This window comes from Thermobia domestica, chromosome 9 (assembly GCF_964235325.1).
Source record: "Thermobia domestica chromosome 9, izTheDome1.hap1.1, whole genome shotgun sequence".
Taxonomy (NCBI): Eukaryota; Metazoa; Arthropoda; class Insecta; order Zygentoma; family Lepismatidae; genus Thermobia; species Thermobia domestica.
The window spans coordinates 2,901,154-2,926,769 of NC_137462.1; the positions used below are offsets into that span (position 1 = coordinate 2,901,154).

Here is a 25,616-nt window from a genome sequence, read left to right on the forward strand (position 1 = left end):
CACTTTCTGGGGGTTCTGAAAATCTTCCCTGGTGACTTGCCTACCTTGTGCAACGCTATCAGAGCCGCACGATTTCCATACTCGCTCCATTCCATCTTGAACCCTTACAACGGACATCTTTACACTTTTTCAGCTCAGCCAGCAATCACTCATGATTTACGATACCGCTCTTAACGTCGCTCGCTTGTACGGCGGAAGTACAGCCACCCTCAAAAGTTGGGGCAGTATTCATGGTAAGATTAGGTAGGTCCTGAAAAGATATGTTTTGACTTTTCTGTGTTGCCCTGGGCACTCACTTTGTTTATATGTACGATTGCACCCACAAGGATCTGTACAAGTGAGGCACTGGAGAATAAGTACATCTAGCGTATGGAGTGGCTTCTCCGGATCTAATTCCATCGAACGTGCCTGGGATGCTCTCGGAAGACGAATAACAGAGGAATCCAACCCTCCAGATGTTCAAGGCTTTCCTGAGCACTTTTGTGGACAACATGTTAAACAGATGTGCAAGACGCTGTGCTGTCCGAAATACTTAGATCAAACCAGAATTACCGGTGATCAAAGAAATATATCACAGGTCAGTAAATTTGAATATAATATTATACTCTGTTTCCTTTAAAAAAATGTTTACAGATATATATATATATATCAGATCTATATATATATATATATATATATATATATATCTGATGTATATATATGAATAAGATGTATCAGATATATATGTGTATATATATCTGATATATATATATATATATATTATATATATATATATATATATATATATATATATATGAATAAGAAAAATATCAGATTTATCATGACAAAAGAAGTAATAATCACACACTGATTCCAACAATTATCTACATGAACCTGTAAATATAACAGATATCTATATCTATAGATAATGCAAAGTAATGTTATCACGTGGACGCACCGCTAGTAAATTGCAGTCAAAGATAATCTATTTTCACATACAAAGAAATTTGGGAAAATATTTACATCGCAACTTTGACGCTGCTTAGTCTTGAAACGTGCTGTCTGCAATCAACATAAACCATGTAAACTTATATAAATATTTCACAACGTAGGTCAAGCTATAAATTATCAAACAATCACTTGATTTTTATTACTGTGTCCTCAAAATCGTCCGTGAGCATTATTTAATTTTCATCGTACAACGGCGTAGCATCTCCGCCCAAAGTACTCTCCACCATTGAGTGGGGACTAGTGTTCGTTCGGGGTGTAGAGCGTACATTTTCCCTTCCGGAGCCGGAGCCTCCGGAACGTGGAGTACTCCTCCGGGACTTCTGCATGCCAAGATACGGCAGTCTTTCTCGACTAGGGTCCATGTAACTACGGGGAGTGCCTCGCATCGATTCTTCTGGATGTCGGGTAACTTTCCGGATATCGATCCACTGTAAATACACACATGTTGATAAGGTAACAAAATGTTACACAAAAACCAAACGTATTTATTGCAATTAAAGATTTGCTCATTTCTACTTTACGTTTATTCGGCAACAAAGATTTTATATATATATATATATATATATACATACAGGGTTGACGGTAACAACACCGAAAAACTTTGGGAGGTGATTCCTTATATGAAATGAAAAAAAAAAAAACTTTTAATGAACACGGGTCGAAAAACGTCTCCTTTCAGAGTTAAGAACTACCGAAAATTCGAAAAATCACGTTTCAAAACGTCCTGACTTAGAAACTATAGGAGCTATCCCAAGCGGTTTAAGGATTTACACAGGAACTAGTATGCGCTCTATCTAAATATCCATTTTTTTTACCATCCTCTGTTATCGGCGAAACGAACTGTAGAAAGGAAATTGAGATATAGGGACACTCCTTTAAGTACTAATAATGTGTTCGTTTCGCTGGTACCGGTGAATTCTGAAACATGGATATTTAGATACAGCTCATACTAGTTCCTGTGTAAATCCTTAAACCGCTTGGGATAGCTCCTATAGTTTGTAAGTCAGGACGTTTTGAAACGTGATTTTTCGAATTTTCGGTAGTTCTTAACTCTGAAAGGAGACGTTTTTCCCATGCTTATTATAACTTTTTTCTTTTATTTCATATAAGAAACCACCTCCCAAAGCTTTCCACTCTGTATATATAAACAGCATAACGAGAAAGAAAACAACTTAGTTGCATTCGGAAAAAATACTTAAGATGTCAAAGCTAGAGTTTAATGTCTACCTAATAGTTAACAGAGCTTCGTAGTTTTCGTTAAATATTACTTTTCTTTATTTTCTCTTCAAAATATTACACAACCAAACCACTTCAACAGTATATACTTATTTTTTATACATGATCCTCTGTTGCTGCGAATTCAATAACACACATAGAGTAAAAAACTGGATGACTGGACCAGGACTCGATCCCGAGATCTCCGGCATGCCCTGCTGATGCATTAACCACTACGCCACCCAACCCGCTTCTCAGAACACCCATACGCTCTGTCACTAAGTTGAAGCTCTCCTCTCAAAACACATGGCTTGTACCAAAGTCTAGCTGCTGTGCTTGGACAATCCACTGTCCATGTATTGAGAACATCTTTTGAAGGTTGTAATTTCGTATATATTAATGAAAAGAGGAAACAACAGTTTTAAACTTATTTTTACACACCTGATCCTCTGTTGGTGCGAATTGAATAACACCCAAAGAGCGTAGTGGTTAACGCATCTGCACGGTATGCCGGAGATCCCGGAATCGATTCCCGGTCCAGTATTCTTGAACTAAAATATATACACGATGTTCATAAACATAAGTTTATTTCCTTATGTTGATATAATCGTAGGGGAAAACTTCGAGTTCAATATACATTCGTCCACACAGCGTAGTACACAAATGTATTGTCAAACAACAAACTACACTACACCAGACACGTAGCCAAGGGGTGGGTCCGGGGAGTCCGGACCCTTCCCCCCTTTCGGATTCAGAAGTGTAAAATATTAAGGAAGGATGAAACAAAAAGAAACGAGAAAAAGGTGAATCAGCGTTAAAAATATAAAACTACACCAAGCGTTTGGTTACTCTTGTGAGCTTTGTGTGGAGGAAACAGGGGGAGGATCACGTTGAAAATGGATATTATTGTAACGAAACATTCGGAATTATATCTATCTCCATGCTAATCCTATGATGATCGACTACTAATGACGATCGATAAACCGGTTCGATAAGACAGATTCTGAGGTAGAACTTAAGAAATGCCCAGAATCACCAGTAATATGAGCCATCCTCAATTTTGCGGCAACACATCCATTTTATAGAATGTCGTTACTCCCGAAAGAGATCTCGTTGCTATCCTTGACGGCATTAAGCGAAGATAAGAAAAAGAAGAAGAAAGAAGACAAGTAGAACCGAGTTCGAATGAACTCGGAAAACTATATCTTTTTCAATACCTTTTTTATATTCTTTTATTCAAGATTTCTTTATAGTTTATTATTATTATTATTATTATTATTATTATTATTATTGTCCTAACAAACCAATATGGGTATTGGATATGTTGCCAGCAAAATAGTTCAGATTGATTGATCTACTGGTGTGTAAACACAGTATTTCATGTCTCGCCCCCTCATTACGAAATCCTAACTAAACGAATGAATATATATTGCCAGTAAAATAGTTTATAATGATCGGGCCTCTCCTCGTGTGATAACCACAATATTTCGTCACAGACCCTCCCCCCCCCCCTTGCGAAATTCTGGCTACGTGCGTGCTACACCACAAGAAAAAGATCAGAATTAAACTAATGTTGCAGCAAATCTGAACACAACTGTTAATATGTTTTCTGCAGCAAGTTTCAAAACACCTATTTATACACAGTATGTCACAAAAGTAACGGATCTTTTTTTTTTTCTGTACAGATAACCTACTAGCTCCATCTATTGAAGCAATACATAATCGGAAAGCTGAATATCTGCTCAACAAAACGAGTGAAGAATCATGAGAACCGATTAATGGAGTGTCAAGTTATAGCAAGAAAAGTGAGTGTCGCTGGCGTCACCGTTACAAAAACACGACAAAGCGAAGAGCCAATATTATATTTCGTTTCAAGCTAGGTAAAACATTTACGCAAACATTGGAAAACGACCCAAAGCCAGGCAGACCGAAAAACAAAAATCACGATGATTGGTGGAACGAGTGTGTGAAATGGTCGCCCACGATGCGAATTCGACTGTGAGATAGGTGGCGGAGGAATTAAATACGACGAAAGACATGATTCACGAAATTTTGACAAAGGATATAAAGAAACGGAAAGTCTGTGCTCGATTTGTTCCGCACACCTTAACTGACGACCAAAGACCTGCTCGCATTGGACATTGCATGGACCTGCTTAAAACAGCCAGATGAAACAGAACATTCCTGGAATCAACTGTAACCGGTGATGAGACTTGGCGCTTCAAGTACGACCCGCAAACAAAACGCCAAGTACGTCCTCAGGTTCTCCGAAAGCGAAAACATTGCGTTTCAAACGTCACGTGAGAAGAAAATGTTGATTTTTGTTTTACGATTCCAAAGGTACTTCGGGAATTCGTTCTACAGGGTCAAACTGTTAACGGTGAATATTATTTGGGTATTATGGAGCGTTTGTGGAAGTGAATCGTTCGCGTAAGACCCGAGTATCAAGAGCCAGCCAGTTGGTCTTTATTGCACGACAATCCACCATTTCAGAGAACGTAGTTCGCGACTTTTTTGGTTAAAAAAACAAATCTGTTTTCTTCCACATTTTCCGCATTCGCCTGATTTATAGCCATGTGACTATTTCCTATTCCCAAATAAAATTTGACCAGGAAAGCAACATTTTATGACAGTGTTATACTGTTCAGACTGCCGTGACGAGGGTTATTGAGGCGATTCCGAAAAAGGGCATTAAAAAGCTAGCATTGGTTGAACGTGCCGAGTGATGTATTGATGCGGAAGGAATGTATTTTGAATAATAATATTTTAATAAACACAGTTTGTAAAATACCTAATTCGTTTTGTTTAATTTAAAAAGTTCCGTTATTTTTCCGACATATTGTGTATGCTTACTGCACAGGCGTAACAGCTACAGATGGTGATCAGAAAAATGGAAACACCTGAACGAAATTGCAACTTACCAGATTAATATGGTGTCGGGCCACCTTTCGCCTTCAGAACAGCCTTGATGCGACGTGGGATGGAGGCATAGAGGTCGTGAATGGTAGCAAGTGGAATTTTACACCATTCCTCGTGCAGGGCATCGGCCAGTTCTGTGAGAGAGGATGGAGGTGGAAATCGTCGCCGGAGTCGTGTTTCCAAGACGGACCACAGATGTTCAATTATGTTGAGATCTGGGGATTGGGCGGGTCAGGAGAGGTGTTGAACTTCATCCCGATGTTCCTCAAACCACGCTGCAACAACGTCAACTGTGTGAATGAGTGCATTATCATCCTGGAAGATGGTGTCATTGTCCGGGAACAACATCCGGACCATAGGATGCAAGTGGTCTCCTAAAATTGCGACATAATCGTTGGCAGTGATTCGTCCGCTAAGTGTGACCACAGGACCCAATGAAAACCATGATATGGCGGCCCACAGCATCACCGAGCCGCCGCCATGTTTCACAGTTGGGCGGAGACACTGCAGATCATAAGCTTCTTTGGGCGTTCTCCACACATAAACACGGCCCGTGGTTGGAAATAGGGTGAAGGGTGACTTATCCGACCATATCACACGTTTCCAGTCCTCAACGGTTCAAGTTACATGGTCGCGGCACCATTTGCGGCGTGCGAAAGCGTTATGGCCCCTGATGAGCGGTTTGTTCCGTGCAACACGACCCCGTAAGTTCATGTCATGTAATTCGCGGCGGACTTTGATTGTCGAAACAGGGTGGGGGAGGTGCTGATTGAGTTCCTCCGTCATTTGATCCGCAGTGGCACGAAGGTTCTGCGTGACAATGCGCTTTAATACACGGCGTGACCTGTTACTAGTGATTTTCTTCCGACCACTGTTCCGCTTTCCCGATTTGGTTTTCCCGTGTGTTGTGTAGGCCGTCATCACCTTCGACACTGTCCCACGCGACACACCTCACACAGTAGCCACTGCCGTCACACTCACTCCACATAATCGCGGACCAACAATTTGCCCTCTTTGAAAATCTGAGAGGTCTCCCATTTTACACTACCTCCATCTGCTGCAGCCACTGGACACTGCTGTTCCACTGCGCCTGACGTAGTATGGAGACTGACCTAACACACCACCACCAGCGGTCCAGCTCTGCGGGCTACACGACACCACTGCCAACTCATACATCTGACGTGTTGCCAACTACAGGTGTTTCCATTTTTCTGATCACCATCTGTACATGGCTTGTATTACTTCCTACACAAGGTAAGTGATAAAACACAGAAATGTAATAATTACCCATGTCTTGGAGTTGTTTTCCCGTCCTGCCTCGGAGTATTCCATCCGGCATTTTCCCTTTGTTTTAGTCTTGCCCAAGCTTCTGTCGCTTTCTTCCAGTCCATTGGTTCAGTTGGCATACTTGGCTGTGGTTGTAGCAGTCTGAAAAGAATAAATAAAAAATCTTAGCAAAGCCTATTATATTCTACAATATTCTATGTTATCTTTCTTGTAATTCAATTCACTGCTATGGAAAGATTATTACTGTCTCCAGTCATTGCAACTCCCTGATGCTCTTTCACGTCATTTTCTCCTCCCTTCTCAGTGGAACGCCAGGAAGACATCACTGATATTTTATGGAAGCAATAGTAGCAGGGAAACAATGACGGAGTTGATTGTATTACAGAAACACTTTCAAGCAAGTACTGATCACTCTTACAGTGTCAACATTCTGGGCAGTTATTACCCCCCCCCCCTGCCAGTTGGTCCACTGCTGCTGCTCTTAACATCAAACAATAATGAACATGTTTGAAAATTTAAGACTTCCTTTTAGCATAAGCAAGACTAATCACTGTATTCCTCATACACAAAAAGCAAAATGAAACGTACTCATTGGTTCTTAATACAGAAATACAAAAGCTCATTCAATAAAAATAACTGTATTACTATTTTTCAACATAGTGTCCCCTCGTAGTTCATGCACCCACGCCAGCGCTTGACAAGTCATCGATTCCATAGGACAAAAAGTCTTGCTCGCGGAAAATAAACGCGTGCATAACCCTTCATGCTCCGTTGACTGGACTTTCTCGTCATTCTGGAGCATCAATTTACTTAGCGCTTTAAGTGGGTCAAAGATGTGGAAATATAAACCTGCGAGATCGCACGAACATGAAGGCTGGCTAAGCACTCAAAACCGTAGTTCCTCCATGGTGGGGAATGTGATACCATTTACGATAAATGTACAGTAGAAGTATTTCAAAGTTTTCCGTTACTAGTTTAGTATAAAATGTTAACTTAAATTCAATAGATATAGTGTAACAATCATTTGAAAAAAAAAAAAGCGCTGGTAAATTTGACCCCTTCCCCTTGGCACTAGACATGACAGATACGGGCTTAGTAATTCTGGGGTAATATTTTAATGTGACACTGTCACAGTGCAAGTTAGAGAAAAAGAATTCAGAATAGGTGGAAGAATATGACAAAATATAGATGACAACTAGGATCTTCATCTTGAAAAAGACACCAAAAAGTCTTACAACTTACAGTCTTACAAACGGAATATAAACGCAAGGCAAGGTACCTTACATCATTTTATTTCTAGATAAGAGTTAACAGTACCTCTCAGTGGCCTTTATTTCAGGCTTCTTAGACAGGAGTTCAACATCTCTTAATGGAAGTAGCTCCCGACTGCCTCACAATGTTACGTCAATACCGAAAATTATAAGCCTCCTACCGGGAATTAAACCCAACACCACATACGCTAATCATTCCACTACATGGCAGAATATACACCAAATTCATAGTGTACATAAATTCTACAAGAGTAACTCATGCTCGTAGTCTGGATGTAAACATATATTCAGAAAAACCTGCACATACACCTCTCTTTCAGAAACTGTATGCCCTTGTACAACTGTAATTATTTTCTTAAAATCGTAATTATTACTATATACCCGTGTTTCCCGTTAAGACTGGCACATATTATGCGTCCGTTTGAAACCTTTCTCAAGCCACTGTGTCAAAACTAGGTAATGAAGAGCATGGACAAAGCGCCTTTAAATTATTACACGTACATAGTAAGTATATTATGTGACTAAATTTATGCCTCATTTTTCGCTACTTTGAGTACTTTAAAAAAAAAAAAATTACGATTTTCACCTGCAAAAATTAAAAACGTGTCTGTAAACCAGAGCAACTTCACTCATTATGTTTCACCTTTTTCTTTATTTTTTCACGCTAGACTTTGAGTCAATTACGTTGATGCTTAAAAGAAACGCTTAAAATGTCACACTTATCTTGCTACAAAGTTGAATTATTACACTCTTATTGTGTGCAATATATATTTAGTGCACTCTCTCTCTCTCTCTCTCTCTCTCTCTCTCTCTCTACATATATATATATATATATATATAAGTGAAATTCCTATTTCAAACTCGTCCAGGATTTTTTTATATATGTAAAGGGCCGAAATGTACCAGCCCAAATGTGAAGGAATCGAAGCTACCACACATACACAAAATAAAACTGACCGCCTTTATCGAAGATATTCTAATAATAAAACTAACATTAATTATGAAACAAAATAACACTGCTCGCCTCTATCAAAAGTATTCTAATAATAAAATAAACATACCACATCTAATGATTCATTTGGAACACATATAAAGAGCTGCACAATAATTAAGACTGGGCTTACTTTACTATTTTATAATACAAATAAAAAAAAGTTCCTTAAACAAGTGAATATAGTATTTTGTAGAAGATATTAGTATGTGTACCCTAATTGTTCTGTAATATGAATTTTGGTGACGATATTTATATATCTAAAAAGTCAGTCATGCAAAATAAGTTAACTAATTCTATAGTGATGTTACTTAAGCTCCGTTCTACTTTCCACGAAAAGAATGATCTTCGACATTATAAATCATAAGCGAGAACCGGTATATTCAGCATGGTATGGCCGTTGGTATATCATGTCTCTTGTTTCTTGTTTGTGGTTTCCTTTCCCTCTCTTCATCCAAATCCCCTTTCACCTATTCCAAAATGCAAAACCAAATAAATTAAAGAAATAAAAGGCAATGATGATAACCCGTGCCGGTTTTAATTTTCAGATACCGGTTCTAAAAGACGGGCCTGAGCCTTAAAAAAAAAAAAAAAAAAAAGTTATAAGCGGGAGCAGGAAATTTCGGTGTAGGAAAACTTGGTGTACGGAAAACTCGGTGTGGGGAATGGTAGATGTAAAGAAAGATTCGTTGTAGTAGACCGTGGATACATCAGAAACTTAACTTGGAGAATAAAGAAGGGTATTAGTTCAAGTTCAAATTTTGTGTAGAATATACTTTTACAGTCTACTATAAGAAAGTTAAAAAAAAAAAAAAAAAATGAAATAATTTGAATTCGAGATTTCAACAAATTTTAACACTTCATGACCCTTACATGGCGAGAGATTAGCTTTCCGATGTCCGTCCGTGTGATTTAGCAAAGCGATCATCACCACCAATCGAGATTTTATTTGAAACTTAAGTTGTTATGCTGTTTTAGAGGGTGCCTTCTAGAATTTACTGCTTCCAAAAATAAATGTAGGCTGCTGAAGGAGTAAAGGTGAAAATTCCATTGTTTTCAAAAACTGTTCTAACAATTTTATTTCTATTTTACAAATAAATGTTTAAATCATTTGGAATCAGTATGATTTTGCGATTCTGGTCTTTTGAAAAAAAAAAAAAAAATGATGTTGAGGCTTGACATCGGCGCTTCGACGCTCATATTGGTGGGAGCCATGGAGATTGCTGGATGTCTCCCAAAGGGAGAAGGCGTTAGCGACCTTCCAAAGTGGACGGTTACATGCAGGTCACTCCCATAGTAGTAAGAAGAAATACAGAAGCACTACTTCCAGATTGCAGTCGCTGACAAGTAATTTTGAAAACGGGAACATTGTTGAGTATTTGAGAGGAGTGGTCTACAAATTGTCATATTGACAAACAATTATAAATCTCGGATATGTTATATATATATTATCCATAGTTTATATTGTAGGTGCTTTTAGATGTAGTAAATATATTTTATTGAATTTATTATTTTTATTTATTATTTTAAGCTTTGTTCCTATTATTACCTCAATACTATTTCTGCAATTTTATCTGGTCAAACCAACCCACTTCATATTGCCCGTCCCACTAACACTTTTTTGATTAACATATTTTTGCATCTTACATATGTATATATGTTCTATAGTGTACTATGTTGATGGTGTTTATAGTTGTTTTTATAGTTGTTCTATACGCGGTGGCTCAGTGGAAGAGCGTTCACCTCTGGTGCATGGGGTCCCTGGTTCGATCCGAGCTCACGCCATGTTAAGTGTATGGTGGACAAAGACAGTGTGTGTGAGTTTCCTCGGATTCTCTCGTTTTCTCCCACTTTCTTCGTTCCACCATTTCATTAACTTCTCATCATCACCGTCTCCTTTAGCCTAGCCGGCATAACCATGGAACGTAAAACTCAAAGATTTTATTTCATATCATTTTAGTTGTTCTATAACTCTTTTCTATAACTATTCTCTGAACTTATAGTTGTGATTGTTTTATTTCTGACAAAAAGTGTCAGATTGATTATATGGTGAAAACTAATTATAGTAATCCCCACAAGACATGTAAGAGATATCGGACCCAATAAAAAAAATCTTTCCTTGAAATACGTAAGAACATTTTATTCGGTGCATTTTATGTTGTTTTCGTTATCACAATATGAAATTTTATAAGTTATCGTAAGCCGTAATATGCAATATATATTACACCGAATCCACCTTATACCAAATTTACGTATTAATATAACAATATCAATAACTAAAGTATTAATGTAACAATACCAATAAAACGACAATAAGTACGGTATTATAGAAAATTTCTTTCTGTATTAACGTAAGTGCTGAAGACTGCAGCACCGCAACCATCTCCTGGCGTTTGGCTGGCCGCTTGCGACAGAAACTGAAGCATGTGAATTGGCATACTTTGGGCAACAAGTTGAATAGCTTCTAGATTCATATCTACAACAACAACAACATATAAATACTTCAAAATTTTCAAATTAACTTTTGCTTTTATTACAAAGCAAAATTACTAGCATTTTTGTTATAGAAGTAAATAAATAAATGAAAAAAAAAAAAAAACTAATTACAAAATCAAATCATTAAGGAGCATTCACGTGGACTAATGTTTTCAGATTGCGAGATTATACGAAGAAGCGAGAGAAAAGGAGACACTATAGTCTATACATTTATGACTAGAAAGTGACAGAGGAAGATAGGTGATTAGCTGTTTTTTTTTTTTTTTTTTTTTTTTTTTTTTAAATGATTATCTTAAATTTAACACACAAAATCGTATATGTGAAAAAGGTTTGCTTCAGCATTTCGATCACCTATGATCGGCCTCATAGAAATGAAGCATATGTGAAACAATTTTGAAATGGCGATTCAGTTGACTATCTTTGATTAGAGAGGGATTTTACATGTACTACCGTATGTAAGGAAAGGTGGCTTCTGACAGTTGGGTAGAGCACGTGAAGTACTGGAAGCGCTGTTGCCAGACGCTGGGCAACAGAGACAGCAGCTCTGGCGACAAACTTAAGACAATTAACAAGTCGTCTCAACTACCCTCAACAACGCAGTCAGAGACCTTCGTTGCCTAACAACAGCGTGAAAGAATACTGCTATGATTGGCGAACAATCCTCCCTCTTGTTTTGTTTACAACATGTGCACCTATCTGTCAGAGACCACCTTTCAGTAACTCGATAATGGTCATGTCCGTGGATTTTCTCGGGGTACGTCCGTTTCCTTCCACTTTCTCATTCCACCAATTCTTTCATCATCATTCGTTTGGCTTAATCATCCGTCTCCTTTAACCTAAAGGGCATGCGTTGGAAGGTTTTTTTTTTTTTTTTTAAAGGACTGACAGCATGACTATATTTGTAGTCTTCTTTCTTTCTGTGAAAACTCTTAATCACACTTCGTTGAAATCGAAAACTAATTTTTTTCTTTATTGTATTGTATTATTTATGGTATTGAAAACAATGCTAACCAATGTACAGCACTTTTCGAAATGCCTACCATGTCTGCTAGCTGTCACACTTTCAGCCGACGATCATCCAATACCATTTTATGGATTTTCTTCACAATATTTGGCGTGATCACCTAATTTAGTCTACCACTTCGATGTTTCGTCTTTGCAGCTCGTATCGGCCTCATTTAAAGTCTGGCAACCAATATTTTACTGTTGTAACAAAGAAGCAGACACTCCAAGAGTAGAATTTCGCTCGGCTTTAATACTGGTTAGACTGAGACTAAGTTCAAATGAAAGTATTGCATTATATAACGATGACTCATTTTTTCCACGTTTACAAATTTACTGAGTGTTCACTATTAATGGTTTCCACAAAAAAGAACATAGCTAGGAACAGGAGTTTTTCGCAAGTTGCGAAATCGCAAAAGTTTTCCGGCAAAGCCGAGAGTTGGTTTTTCAACGTACTATGTCAGATTGAGTAAGGAAATAAGTGTTTTGAAGTCGCGACAAAATGCGATAACTGATATTTTGAGCGAAATATGCCGCAAAACGCGACAAACTGCGATTTAAAAAAAAAAAAAAAAAACTTCGGTTTCAGTTATTAAAATACAGAAATAAAAAGTACAATTTTCCAAGCAACGCTGATTACTACTGACTTCCGTTTATAATGGATAGTTCATACTTGAAGTAACTGCTATGAACTTATATCAACAACTATAAACTTATATCAAGTAATGGATAGTTCACACACAGTTCCTCAGTGATTTCTTGACCCGACTACGATAGGTCCCATAGTAGTGGAGCTATGAACTTTAATAAAAGTTATCTTGTTTCATGTTTTCGGCAGCCTATAACTTCGAAACTATCCACTTTTGAGCACAGGTCCATATGAACTTTTTCTTCTTATTTTCATGTGAGGAACCTACTCCCAAAATATGGCATCATATTTTTGTAACACCCTGTATATCGGGCTATTCGAGAAACATTGAGAAAAATCACAAATTAAAGATGGAACACTCCAAGTTTTCAAGGAAAAAATTTTCGTGCATAGTTATCAGGTTTGCCGCTAGGCGATAGTAGTAGTAAATATGGCGTTTAGTAAACTAAGCATTTGTATTTTGTTTTGGAAAATGCAAAAAAGTTGTTCGATTTCGAACAAACCGGGAAACCATCGAAAAATCTCGCATCTTGTTACATGTTTGTCTTCAGGTATCTCCTTCCCTGTTAAGAGCTGGGACCTATAAGCAATTTTGATAGTTGTGCTACTCGTAATTTAAAACAAATCCTTGTCGGAATTACCTGTCCAAATGTAATTATGTCCTTCTCGAAGGTTCACTCCCAATAAAGAAGCAGACACTTGGAGACAAATATGATAATATTTTCTATTCTTCTCTCGCTCACATTTTATCCCTCCCTCATTTTTCCTTTCTTTTCAGTCTTTTGTCAATGCTCTTACAGAGCAAAAATTCAACAAAGGAACATGTTCATTTCATTCACAAGGATAATCGAGTTCTTCAAGGTCAATTTTGAATAATTATTTGCTCTTTAGCGTAAAGCTACAAAGGTGTCCAATTGCATTATCAATCAACTTACCAAGACCAGCTTTCCTACATATGACATAGGGTCCGCTTCGAACAGCTTGTTCCACAGTCTCATTGTCATCCAATGGCTCTTCCACGTTCTCCTCTTCTTCAACCTCCTCTTCCCCTTCTTCGCTTCCTTCCTTTTCAACCTCTCCATCCTCATTCGTCACTATCATCATCTTCTTCTTTTTCATGTTTTCTCTAGCTCGTTCTCGCTCTTTCTGTTTCCATGCCTGTTGCATCCTAGGAATCTCGTGAGAATAATACAGAAGGAAGTGCAAATACACGTCCTTCAGTTCTTTTGGTGTCTGAACGTTGTTTAACCTGAAAAAGTAATAAATTATGTAATGAATCACTTTAACAAAGATAGTCTGAAACATTTTGTTACAATCAACACTAGTTATCTCTTATGAAACCCTGGGAATACTAACTGGATGCTTACTTTTTTAGTATTATTTCGGCACTAAAAAAGAGCTTCGGCTTCACATGTTTTAGAATATGTTATTTAACTTTAGTCCTTTTTTTTAAGAGAAAACAAGAATACCACATTTTTAAAAAAGTTCTTGTTGATTTACATTTTAAAAAAAAAAAAGTTAAATAACACTAGGAAAAAATCTTCAATTAGTACAGAAATACTACTCCAGAAACAGGCATTCAATTAGGATTCTCAAGGCACATAATAAGTTAGTAGTTCTTAATCTATGTAATGAATTACCTGCTCATACTTTATTATATATATATATTACTACAGATGTGGGGCCGCGGTGGCTCAGTGGTAGAGCGTTCACTTCTGGTGCGTGGGTCTTCTCGAGTTCTTCCTTTTCCTCCCACTTTCTTCATTCCACCATTTCCTTCATTTCTCATCATCACCGTCTCCTTTAGCCTAGCCGGCATAATCGAGTGACGTAAAATTTAAAAATTTCATTTCATTTCATTTATACTACAGATGCGAACAGAAGACAATTGTTCAAGGTTTAAAAATTAGTTTTAAAGAGGAAACTAATGTCAATGTGAAAAAAGGGAAACAAAATTTTTGAATACAGCCTGTGCGAAAAAATCGTTGTTTCATTAATAGAAGACAATTCTGGAGGTAAAGAGATATATATATATTTTTTTAGAAGTATCTAGTTATAAAGCTATTTGGGATTTTAAATAGGTAATTGCCTTATTATGACTGGTGAATTTGTATGATCAGAGTCAATAAATATAAGTAATTAAGTAAGCCTGTAACTGCTGAAATTTGAACGTTAGTATTAGGCCTAAACTTTAAGTACTTTTGCATCCTTTATCCTTAAAGTAAGCTTCTACACAAGGACCTATGCTGACAAGACCTAAGATAAAAATATAGCACTTATAGACCCGTTGATTAAACAGAAGGAAATGTTTTTCCAATCATTTCGCCAGGCAACATGTGGACATCATTCCAAAGAGTAAAAAGAACACGAAAAAGTAAGCTTAAGAGTCTTCATCCCGGCGAAATTAAAATACCGCTAATTTTACAGTAATTATGTGATATCTTCAAATAGATAAAAGATAATCGAAATGTGGAACAAGAGCGCCCTAGGCAATATTGCTTTACATGAGAAACCGTTATCATGACTCACTTATTTGCTTTCGATTTCGAGCCATTTTGAAAATCGGCATTTATTTTCGCGTTTTTAAACAGCTAAAAACATAAAGCCACTAGGTGACTTGTGATAACCGTATCTCACGCAAAATAATATTGTCTATGGCGCTCTTGTTCCATATTTCAATTATCTTTTATCTATTTGAAGATATCACAGAATTACTGTAAAATTAGCGGTATTTTAATTTCGCCGGGATGAAGACTTAATACGATTCAACAATTGAAATGATTGGGAGAAATGTTTCCCTTTTTCATTCAACGGAGCTGTAAGTGATAGTTTTCATCTTGAATATTATTTTGTGAACTAGGAAACGTTTAAACACCTTTGCAATTATTCAACTTAAAGAATCTTTCTCAGGCACCAAGTGCATTTTCTTTGAGTATAATACATATATACCCCAAAAGAAATATTTTTGCAGATTTAGTGGCTTTGTTCATTTTATTTAAAGATATAAATTGATTCATACTTGTATATTTGTTAAAATATAATTACTTATTGCATCTAAATAGTACTGTAATTGTATTATACTCCTTTGACAATCACTACTAGCGACAAGTCGACAGAACCAAATAAGATGTCTAGGAGCAAATACTGAAACTTCTCAAGGTCTAATTATTAACTAAAAATTCAATAAACTACAAATCCACAAAGAGATCTGGGAAGAACGAAGAAAAGAACATATCGTCAAAGTAGAAGGCAGCATAATTCAAATTTATAATGGTGTATTGAAGTTGTTTAACTAGTACTTAAAGTAACTGAATGGTAAAGTGGAAAATTGTAAAAACTTTTTAAGTTAATGATTACAACTACAATCTTACAGTTTCTTTTCAATGATCGGCACAATTCTACGAAACTAGCTTTACATTACATTTGTCATTACAAAATGTCTAGTGTAAAATGCAAGAGAATACTGAAACCGTCTGAAAAAAGAACAAAAATTTGTGACAAAATAAGACTATTCGTATTCGAGTTATGTATCTTACAGCATCTATCAGCAATTATCCTAATGCAAAGTGTCTATAGTAACGAGGGGGAAGATCTCTGAAGCAATGTTTCGAGTACAAAGCATTTGTATTATCAAAAGTTTTCATATTATCACTGTTCAATTAGGAACACATCATTAGCGCAAAACGACATTCTGAGAAAAAACAAAAATTACATGTGAGTCCCTGAGATAATGATGAAGGCGACCAAGTTTGCCGAAACAGTATAGTAGAATTACAGTACCCTTTAGATGCAGTAACTATTTCTTTAAATTTTGTAATTTATTATTATGTAATTATAAAAAGAGATAGTAAAAAGAACAGTTTGGCAATTTAGAACTCGATTCGATGGAAGCAAATTGTTCATATGTTTTTTCTCAATCAGCTTACGTATTACTTCATAGTTTTGAGGTGCTTGTACCTTTGACTGATATAACATAAACCTTATTGCTATAATATCGTATTGCAAGTTCGTTTGAGAATACTGTAATGTTTGATATATTATACAAATCTATTTTCTATACAAGGAATTGAACTTACTTTTCAATATCATCATCTGACAAAATTCTGACGCTATCACTTATAGGTTGATCTGGGTTTTTCATCAACTGATCAGTCTGACGCATTTTCTCAAACAATCGCAGAAGATTCATCTTGCGTGTGCGTAGCTGGCACTACTAAAAATACAAAATTGAATTGCAAATAATATTTAGGTTTCCTCTCTGTGTATTTACACTACACAAATTTCATATTAAGTTTTCTCTGACAAGCAGCAACAATCTTTCCAGTATTTTAGTTTGCATGAACGTTGACTGTAGTTATTGAAAGAAATCAAAAATAAAAAGAGAGTATTTATTTTGAAAATGGAAAATAAATTTTGCGGTAAAACAGATGATAACCATGCTTTAAACTATCTACATTTCTGAAATATTTGAAAGTGTAAGAAGTTTAATTTTTTAAATATCTTTACCATACTCAGTATCGAAGTTTAAAAACATATTGGGAATCTGACAAGGACAAGTGAAAACTGCAATAATTAAACAGATAAAGTGTTGTACGACTTCTCTCACTAAACTGCCACTGCAATTTTACAGTTCTTTTTTATGTCTCTGTATATCAGTGTAGATAATACATGTAAATCACTATAAAACCATTTTACCATCGAAGTTTTCGATAAATAAATTTAATGGGGAAAATTAAAGATTATAATAATAAGTATACCGATACGTTTGTAATTAATTGTTGTTAGTTCTACCCTGTCCGATACTCAACATCTTTTTAATCAATGTTTAATCTTTTTGCCTTGTCCTGATAGTGATACAAATGTTTGCTCAATATTGATTTCAAATAATATAATACTGAACAGAGGTAAGACTATACTTATTTCTATTAAAAGCCAAAGTTTGTTAACCTGAATGAAGCCATGTGACGTTTGATAAGTTAAATTAAGATATGCATTTCAACGAAATATTTTCCAGTAAAAGTCCTTTTTTTCTCTCGATATTTCGAGGACTTTATTCCTATCAACATTGACGAATATTTTATTACTTTGGGATTATTTCTTGCAGTGCTATTTATTCCATATTTATTTTTCTTCTGGTGTGCGAGAAAAAGACATCTTCATGGCCAAGTCGAAATTAGTAGTTCTGCAAGCTTGTTCCCTTCTAAAATGAGACAACTTAAAAACACTGTACACTGAATATAAAATGGGGTACCATCTTTGTTTATCCATACTTTGACTTTCAATAGAAAATAGTCCGTTGAAATGTGTACCTTAGCATATAACCTTATTTTATTTAAATCAATACTGTCAGCGTCAATTTACTATGATGTTCGGGATGTAATCTTACCTTTTCATCATACTTGTACACCTTTCACAGGTCGTTAATATTCAGCTCTGGTTGAGGGGCCGCGGTGGCTCAGTGGTAGAGCGTTCACCTCTGGTGCTGGAGGTCCCGGGTTCGATCCCAGCCCCCGCCAAGTGAACTTTGTGGTGGACAAACACCGTGTGCGTGGGTTTTCTCGGGGTTCTCCCGTTTCCTCCCACTTTCTTCATTCCACCATTTCAGTCATTACTCATCATCACCGTCTCCTTTAGCCTAACCGGCATAACCGTGGGACGTACAACTCAAAGATTTCATTTTTTTTTCAGGTCTGGTTGCACGTATTCCTTTCTGTAAAATGCAATGAACGGCACTTCGAAATGCTGGTTTCTCATGAACTCCAGGGACTTTTTAATATTGCCTACGGTTTGAAGTCCTTTTCTTGAGCGTTCGCTTATCTCACTTTTTCTGTGACCATCCTATAAAAACAATGAACATATTCTTGAGTTATTGTTACATTGAACTGGCAGTAAATCAATTAATGGTAATTTACCTTATCACTTTTGCGGCACAAAATGCAAATAACACGTTAATGTTTCGGATAATGGAACTTTCCTTATCTTCAGGACAAGGTTTTTGTTTTTCTTGTAACATTTCTTATCAGCTATGAGGCTGTGTAAAACGTCGACGTACATCTTCACGTACGATCCCACAGGGAAACGAACTCTGGTCCCTGTGCCGAATCACCGATATAGACAAAACAACGACGTCAGAAAATCACATTAAAAGCAAATAAATGGGCCGCATCCAGAAAGTAAGTTCATCAGTGTAAGAATGAAATCAGTCATAATCTACACCCCTAAACAGCTTCAGTTTTAACTAGTTTTATATATCTATATCTAATGGTTTATCTTTATTGTTTCAAGATATAAACGTATATCATATCTTATTATATTTACCTTTTAGTGTTCTGATTATTTTTTCAACTACATTGTATTAAAGGTTTAGGATCAAATAAGGCTTCTTAGAGCTTTAACCTCGACATGTAAAACAATCGAAATCAATTAATTAGCACACGCACCATCATAGACATCTCGTCACTGGCCTATTAACCATTGCAGTAGCCTCATTATTTTGTCAAGTTTTATTGTTCTTTTTATTGCTTTATTGAGTGCTTCATATACGTGTAGTCCCTGGTTTGATTCTCGTGTAAGTGCCTGTTATAAACACAAATAGTGGTTCGAATCCCATTTTAAATAGTAGATTCCGTCTCATCTAGCCCCAGTACTGAAGAGGGACACTAAAACTCTTGTCAATCAATCAATCTACAAAATCCATCACATGTGAAAGAAAATTAGTAATCACAAATGAAGATTGAGAGGCAAACAGGGTAAGCTTTTTATGCGTATATTAGCTGAATCAGTGTTGAGTAGTTTCGTTTGTTTTGGTTTTAACACAATATGGTACAAAAATTTTCTTACCCACGTTTGATTTTGAACTTCACTGTTTTTTGCCTTCAGAGAAAAATGGTTGAAATCCTTGTTAAATGAATGATTGACTCAATATAGGTGAAGGTATCCTAACATCATGTACATGTTCCTTATTCTAGTGCGTGCATTGTCATATTATTTAATATCTACGTAACTCTAGTTAAAACAGCAAAGCCATACCGTCCACTTCAGAAATAGACAACACGACAAGATAGAATTCCTACACTATGTATAATCGGTTGACAAAGAATTTTTATAATGTGTATAATTGATTTTAATTTTTCACTGACAACGGTTTTGAATTAAATATACTATTAAAATAAATAAAATGTACCTTTCCCCCCCCCCCCTTTTCTTTCTTGCGAAGTTAACTTACTGGCACCATCGTACTGTTACTATAGGTGAGTCAAGAAATTCTGTCACTTTCGTTCTCAACAAAAGGTTAAGGTACGAAAAAACACACTTTCGGTTGCAAACGTTTGTTAGGTAAAGAACGGATAGGCCGGTACGTATTTCCCTTCCTTCGTTGGCTTTGAACCATTTATTATTTTTGAAGTTTCTTCTTTCGGAAATACAGAGGTTGTTCCTACGTTTGGCCGATTTCGTTCCTTCCCACTCCCCGGCAGAATGGACTCACCCGACCTGGCTCGTGGCTTCCTGGGAACGGAGTTGTTTTTCCGCGCGGACGTCAATAACACACAAAACAGGACCATTGTTGTGAGTGTTGTGTTAAATTTGTTTCCAAGTGTGTGGGTTTCCGCTCTGTGACCAAAATGCCGCCCAAACTAAGCTGGTTTTGGGAAGGTTATGTTGCGGCTCTTTATGACGACCACTTTAGTGTTTCTGTCATTAGAAAACAGTGCAAGAAGAATGGTTGCAACACCAGTTTAAGTGGAATAAAAAATGTTATTAAAAAGTACAAGGACAACGAAGCTCCACCATTTGGATCACCAACGAAGTTGCCTAGGAAGCGGGAATGCATCAAGGCCACCTCCTCCATGCAGAGGAAACTTCGCAAAATGGCAATGCAAGAAAATCCGCCAACACAAAGGTGTATGGCTAATCGTCTTGACGTGTCTTTGGGGACTGTGAGCCGGGCGTTACATCATCAACTCAAGCTGGAAAAAGTCATGAAAGCTCGCGGCCATCTTCTCACGGATGCCCACCAAAAGGAACGAAAGTGTAACGCTCGGAAGCTGTACGAACATCTGGCAAAACAAATGTGGCTGTACGTCGTAACGCTCGATGAAGCATGGATTTACCTTTCCGACTGCGGCAAACCGAGAGCCATCATGTACCGAGAGAAGGGCGCCAAAAGCTTCAGAAGGTGGGTCCGTGTCTGTAAAGAATCCTTCCAAAAAGGGTTCATGGTCGTTACTGCCTACTGTTACCGAAGTAAACTGAAGATTCGTAGGGTGGCGAAGAACTGCAAAATAAATTCGCGGTATTTTCAGGAGCAGATCATACGGCCGATCTACGAGCATGAGATTCCAACAATGTACGGAAATGACGCCAATCTGGTGCGCATTCACATGGACAAGGCCTCATCACATACCTCACGATCGTCCCTCGCATTCTACAGGGAGATGGAGGAGGCAAGTGGTGTACAGGTGATACCCTTCAATGAGATACCTGTTAAATCTTCAGATGCAAGTCCTATGGATTATTGTGGATTTGGATTACTGAAGCGGGCTTTGGGAAAACGGCGTGTGACAACTGTGGAAGGACTTCGGAAAGCTGTGCAAAGGGAATGGGACAAGATTCCCCTCCCAGTTCTTCAGAAGCCTATTACAGTGGAAATTACCTGTCGGGCTATTGTTAGGAACCAAGGGAAACACATCGAGCGCTTACGAACCTGGCGCCATGGATTCTTCTAAATTTTTAGGTAAGTCGTAATTAGCCAAATGTAGACTGAACAACCTCTATATAAACAAAAACTGCAATTTTCCGTTTCACTACAATATTTATATATCAACACAAACCGTTCTTAAGTTCCATACTTCTTCTGTAGCACACCGACAAAATAATAATAACCATAATGGCTCGAAACACTGACGGAAATGTCACGCTTGATCCATGCATTACATGTAAAATCAAGAAAACCAGAGTAAAGGCTTTTGCTACATTCTATGATCATCACATACCTGTAGAAAGATTGTGGGCTTTCAGAATGCCTGCTTCTAAATCCATTCTGCTTCTTCTTCTGGTTCATCCGAGCCTTCAGGGAACGAAGTAACTAGTACATCACGGAGTTGCATACGCTCTGGAATATCTGTATTCCTTATCTGAAAGTAAGTAAATTTTAAAATATTTTACTTAAAAGGAAAGCATCCTTAATCTTTAAATGCAAATCCTGTAAGAATATTAAATAAACATTCTTATTTTTACTCAAATTAGTGGAAGATGAGACTTTTTTTTAAGTGCACGTACTTCGATATTTGTATTTTCTATTTTCATTCGTATCGAATCCTATGTTACGTAAATTAATAACAATAAAAAAAATACTACTTCTATATCACTAACTGATTCTTAAATGCAAAAACAATACGTGAACTATGTACTGAAGAAAAAGAGCTACAATACGGATTTGTTCCTAAAATAAAGAAAATCTTCATGAGGGAAGTATTGCACATGCCTATCTAACTTTAGTATTAAACTACATAATCTCTTTCAATCTATGTTTGTATTGTGTACGAAATGAACAACCTACCTCATTATGAAAATCTGTGAAGTGGACACGTTTCATTTCACTGGGCTCGTAAATTTCAAATTTAGATTTCTTTGTAGGTTTCTTGCGTGTTGCTTTCTTTCCTCTTCGCATGTAAACTAAATGAATACATTAATTAATATACAAAATCAACTTGCCATTGTAATGGCAACTACTGTATGGTACTGTACTGTATGTATTGCAATGGAGGTAGCTACTTACTGTATTCACACATTGCTTGCATATACGAAAAACAGCAGAAAGTCTTCTGGTACACTATGAAAAATTAAAGAGTGTACCCGAACCCATTGGAATTAGTGATTTCTTGTCGCGTATCCAACTTTTATCCAGTGAGCTTTGATTGAGATTCAGTTCCGGCTCCTAGTCCTAATAAAGTAGGATTCGCAAGTGGGGTTTCGGATTTATGAGATCTTATGGAGCAATCGTACCTTATTAATGATATGCTCACAGGTAGACAAATGTTTAGATATTCCTGATACTGCAAGATTTTGGACCTGAGTCCTTCACATGTTATTTTTAATCCTCGTTAATACAGTTCTTTTTGTCATTTTGATTTACAATTGTATACAATGAAAATTACTAAATACGTACCTGAAGAGCTAAGATGATTTACATAGTAATTCTTATGTCTCGTAAAGTTACTTTCTAATTTCATCGGAGATTTAAGCGATACATTAAAACCATACTTGTTGGCAGCTTTTCGTAGTCTATATTAAAATTATTGCGTATTACAGAAAATATGAAAACTTCCAACTTACTAAATAAAATTAGTTTCATCTGTATTTAAATATTTGAAAGTTCCGGCAATCAACACATTTACATTTAATATTCGTAATACATTTGTATTTGCTACTATAATGTATGCTGTTCTTGAACAAGAGGTATCCATCCTTTCTTATTATCAATCTTAATTACTTTATGCACGTGGAAAAAAACTGAATACAGAAACTAAGGATTCTATGAAGCAGTGACTCCTATGCAATATTGAGCGCTGCTGCTGCCATTGCAGACATTGACTGGTACAACCTGTCTCAAAACTGATTTTAAATACTTCTTAGATGTTTCGAGATTTTTAATTTCTAAATTTAGCTAAACAATACTCTATGAGACTGCGCGATAGGACACATTGGTTGGCAAACATTGCATTAATGGAATATACGTATAAATAACCACTATGTTCTTTGATTCGATTTCCATATGTTATTTCGTTCTCGAGTTATATTTCTCTTTATATCACTTTCACTAAGTTTCAGCGGGATGTTACTCCGAAATTTATATACATACATATAGGAAAATTTTATATGGCATTGTACGGCTACCACTAAAAATTTACTAGTATCAAAGCGTTGTGTAGCAATCCATGTCTTCATCGCTGGAAGAGGTGATAGTTGCACGGCACCAAATTCGGGCTGTGTGGTAGGTGATCGAACACCTCACATCCACAACCATCCAAGAGCTCTCAGTAGGCTTGGACGTGTGTGGACATGCGTTGTGAGAAAAACACCTTCGCGTTAAGTTTTCCCCGGCGGCGCCTTAACTTTCTGTGTTTCACAATACCTCTTTGAAATAATTGTTGTGCCACGTTCAAAGATGGGATTTTCTGTTGGAGCGCACATTGTAACACGTCACAGAAAGCACAGTAAGAGCATCTCAGTCCTCACACTACAACAGCTGGATGCGTACCAAGTGTGGCAACGTCCTGACACCAAGATGACTCTAGTCCTGCCCACTACCGCGATAGGCCAAAACGTTTGCGACTTTCTCGACAGCCCTTCTTCATAGATGCTGATCTGTTTACATCCGATCAAACTGAAGTTATTGCTTACCTAACATATTCGACCCTGCCATCTTCAATCTGCTAGATGTGATGGCCAAGGGTATAGACCATTGCACGACATCTCAGTTTCCACTGCAGCAGACTTTGTAGTTATATTAGTAGATATTATTTATGTAGTTTTTACTTTAAAAAAAAAACTTAGATTACATTGTGAGCTATAATCATTTGACTGAAAATCAACCCTTTTTATCTTGTAGCAATTAAATACAATTTTGCCTGAAACTCGTATGGTCATATCCTTGGAGATGTGCAATAAAAGCAAACTTTTTTCGCCGCCTTTAAAAAATATTCAAAATAGAAACTTACCACAAACGTATTATTGCTTCTTGGTAGCACTCGATCCATACATGCTGGTTTTCACTCACATTTACTTCGTAGGATTTCCAAAAATCTCTTACTCCCTTTGAGAAATATCTTACCAGTGATGATTGTGAAATTCATTCTTATACACACACTCGTGTATATATATACACAGGGTGGTAGGTAACTCCACCGACAAACTTTGGGAGGTGATTCCTTATATGAAATGAAAGAGAAAAGTTCTAATAAACATGGGACGAAAAACGTCTCCTTTCAGAGTTATGAACCGCCGAAAATTCGAAAATTCGCGTTTCGAAACGCTCTGCCTTCGATCCTAAACTACAGGACCGATCCCAAGTGGTTTAAGGAATTACAAAGGAACTAGTATACGAACTATCTAAATATCCATGTTTTACGAACGCGTTATTAGTACTTAAAAGACCTCAATTTCCTTTTTACAGTTCGTTTCGCCGATAACAGAGGATGGTAAAACATGGATACTTAGATAGTTCGCATACTAGTTCCTGTATAATTCCTTAAACCGCTTGTTATAGGTCCTATAGTTTCTAAGGCAGGGCGTTTCGAAACATGATTTTTCGAATTTTCGGCGGTTCATAACTCTGAAATGAGACGTTTTTCGACCTATGTTTATAAGAACTTTTTTCTTTCATTTCATATAAGGAATCACCTCCCAAAGTTTGTCGGTGGAGTTACTTACCACCCTGCACACACACACACACACAATATATATATATATAGCAGGTTGCGAGTCTACGATCATAGCATACAGCCTCAACTCTACGGCTAATAATTTTAGAGATATTCCGCTTCCAAAGATTATTTTCCCAAGTTTTTGGAAGATTTTTACTCTTCAAAGAAGCGATATTTGGTGGGTTATCACCCCTTTAATTTATTATGGTATAGCCCCCGTCCTTGACGCTGATATACACTGGATAAAATAGGCTTCAATCCTGCTTTACCCTGGATAAAGCTGCAAACTATAATTTAGCCCCTCCCTTGATCATATCCTGGATCCGCCACTATTATATATATTGTAAAGTACCCCAAATCCTTACATGTGT

The 25,616-nt window shown here is 36.8% G+C and overlaps 1 protein-coding gene and 1 long non-coding RNA gene across 5 annotated transcripts in view; one reads left to right on the forward strand and one right to left on the reverse strand.

Moving 5' to 3' along the window:
- The window catches only part of LOC145694334 (uncharacterized), a 92,873-nt gene that overhangs the window by 15,614 nt on the left and 51,643 nt on the right, over nucleotides 1–25,616 (forward strand). The window contains exon 1 of one of the 2 annotated variants that reach the window (XR_014132996.1): nucleotides 6,283–6,378. The exons of the other annotated variant lie outside the window; for it this stretch is intronic. This is a non-coding gene — a long non-coding RNA (uncharacterized LOC145694334). Of the gene's footprint in view, nucleotides 1–6,282; nucleotides 6,379–25,616 lie in introns of those variants that run through there. 2 annotated transcript variants of the gene reach the window in all.
- On the reverse strand, nucleotides 819–24,491 carry LOC145694333 (transcription elongation factor SPT6-like). 3 transcript variants are annotated; one of them, XM_081770449.1, is made up of 7 exons: nucleotides 22,380–24,491; nucleotides 21,814–21,954; nucleotides 18,207–18,658; nucleotides 16,897–17,033; nucleotides 13,756–14,069; nucleotides 6,412–6,552; nucleotides 819–1,418 (listed from the first exon to the last, which is right to left on the reverse strand). In XM_081770449.1, the coding sequence occupies exons 4-6, from the start codon at nucleotides 17,007–17,009 to the stop codon at nucleotides 6,476–6,478; spliced, it is 504 nt and encodes a 167-aa protein (XP_081626575.1). In that variant the 5' UTR covers nucleotides 17,010–17,033; nucleotides 18,207–18,658; nucleotides 21,814–21,954; nucleotides 22,380–24,491; the 3' UTR covers nucleotides 819–1,418; nucleotides 6,412–6,475. The 3 variants fall into 3 exon arrangements, with proteins under 3 accessions (XP_081626575.1, XP_081626574.1, XP_081626573.1); XM_081770448.1 differs by lacking the exon at nucleotides 18,207–18,658 and having other exon boundaries at nucleotides 22,599–24,480; XM_081770447.1 differs by lacking the exon at nucleotides 18,207–18,658 and having other exon boundaries at nucleotides 22,380–24,480.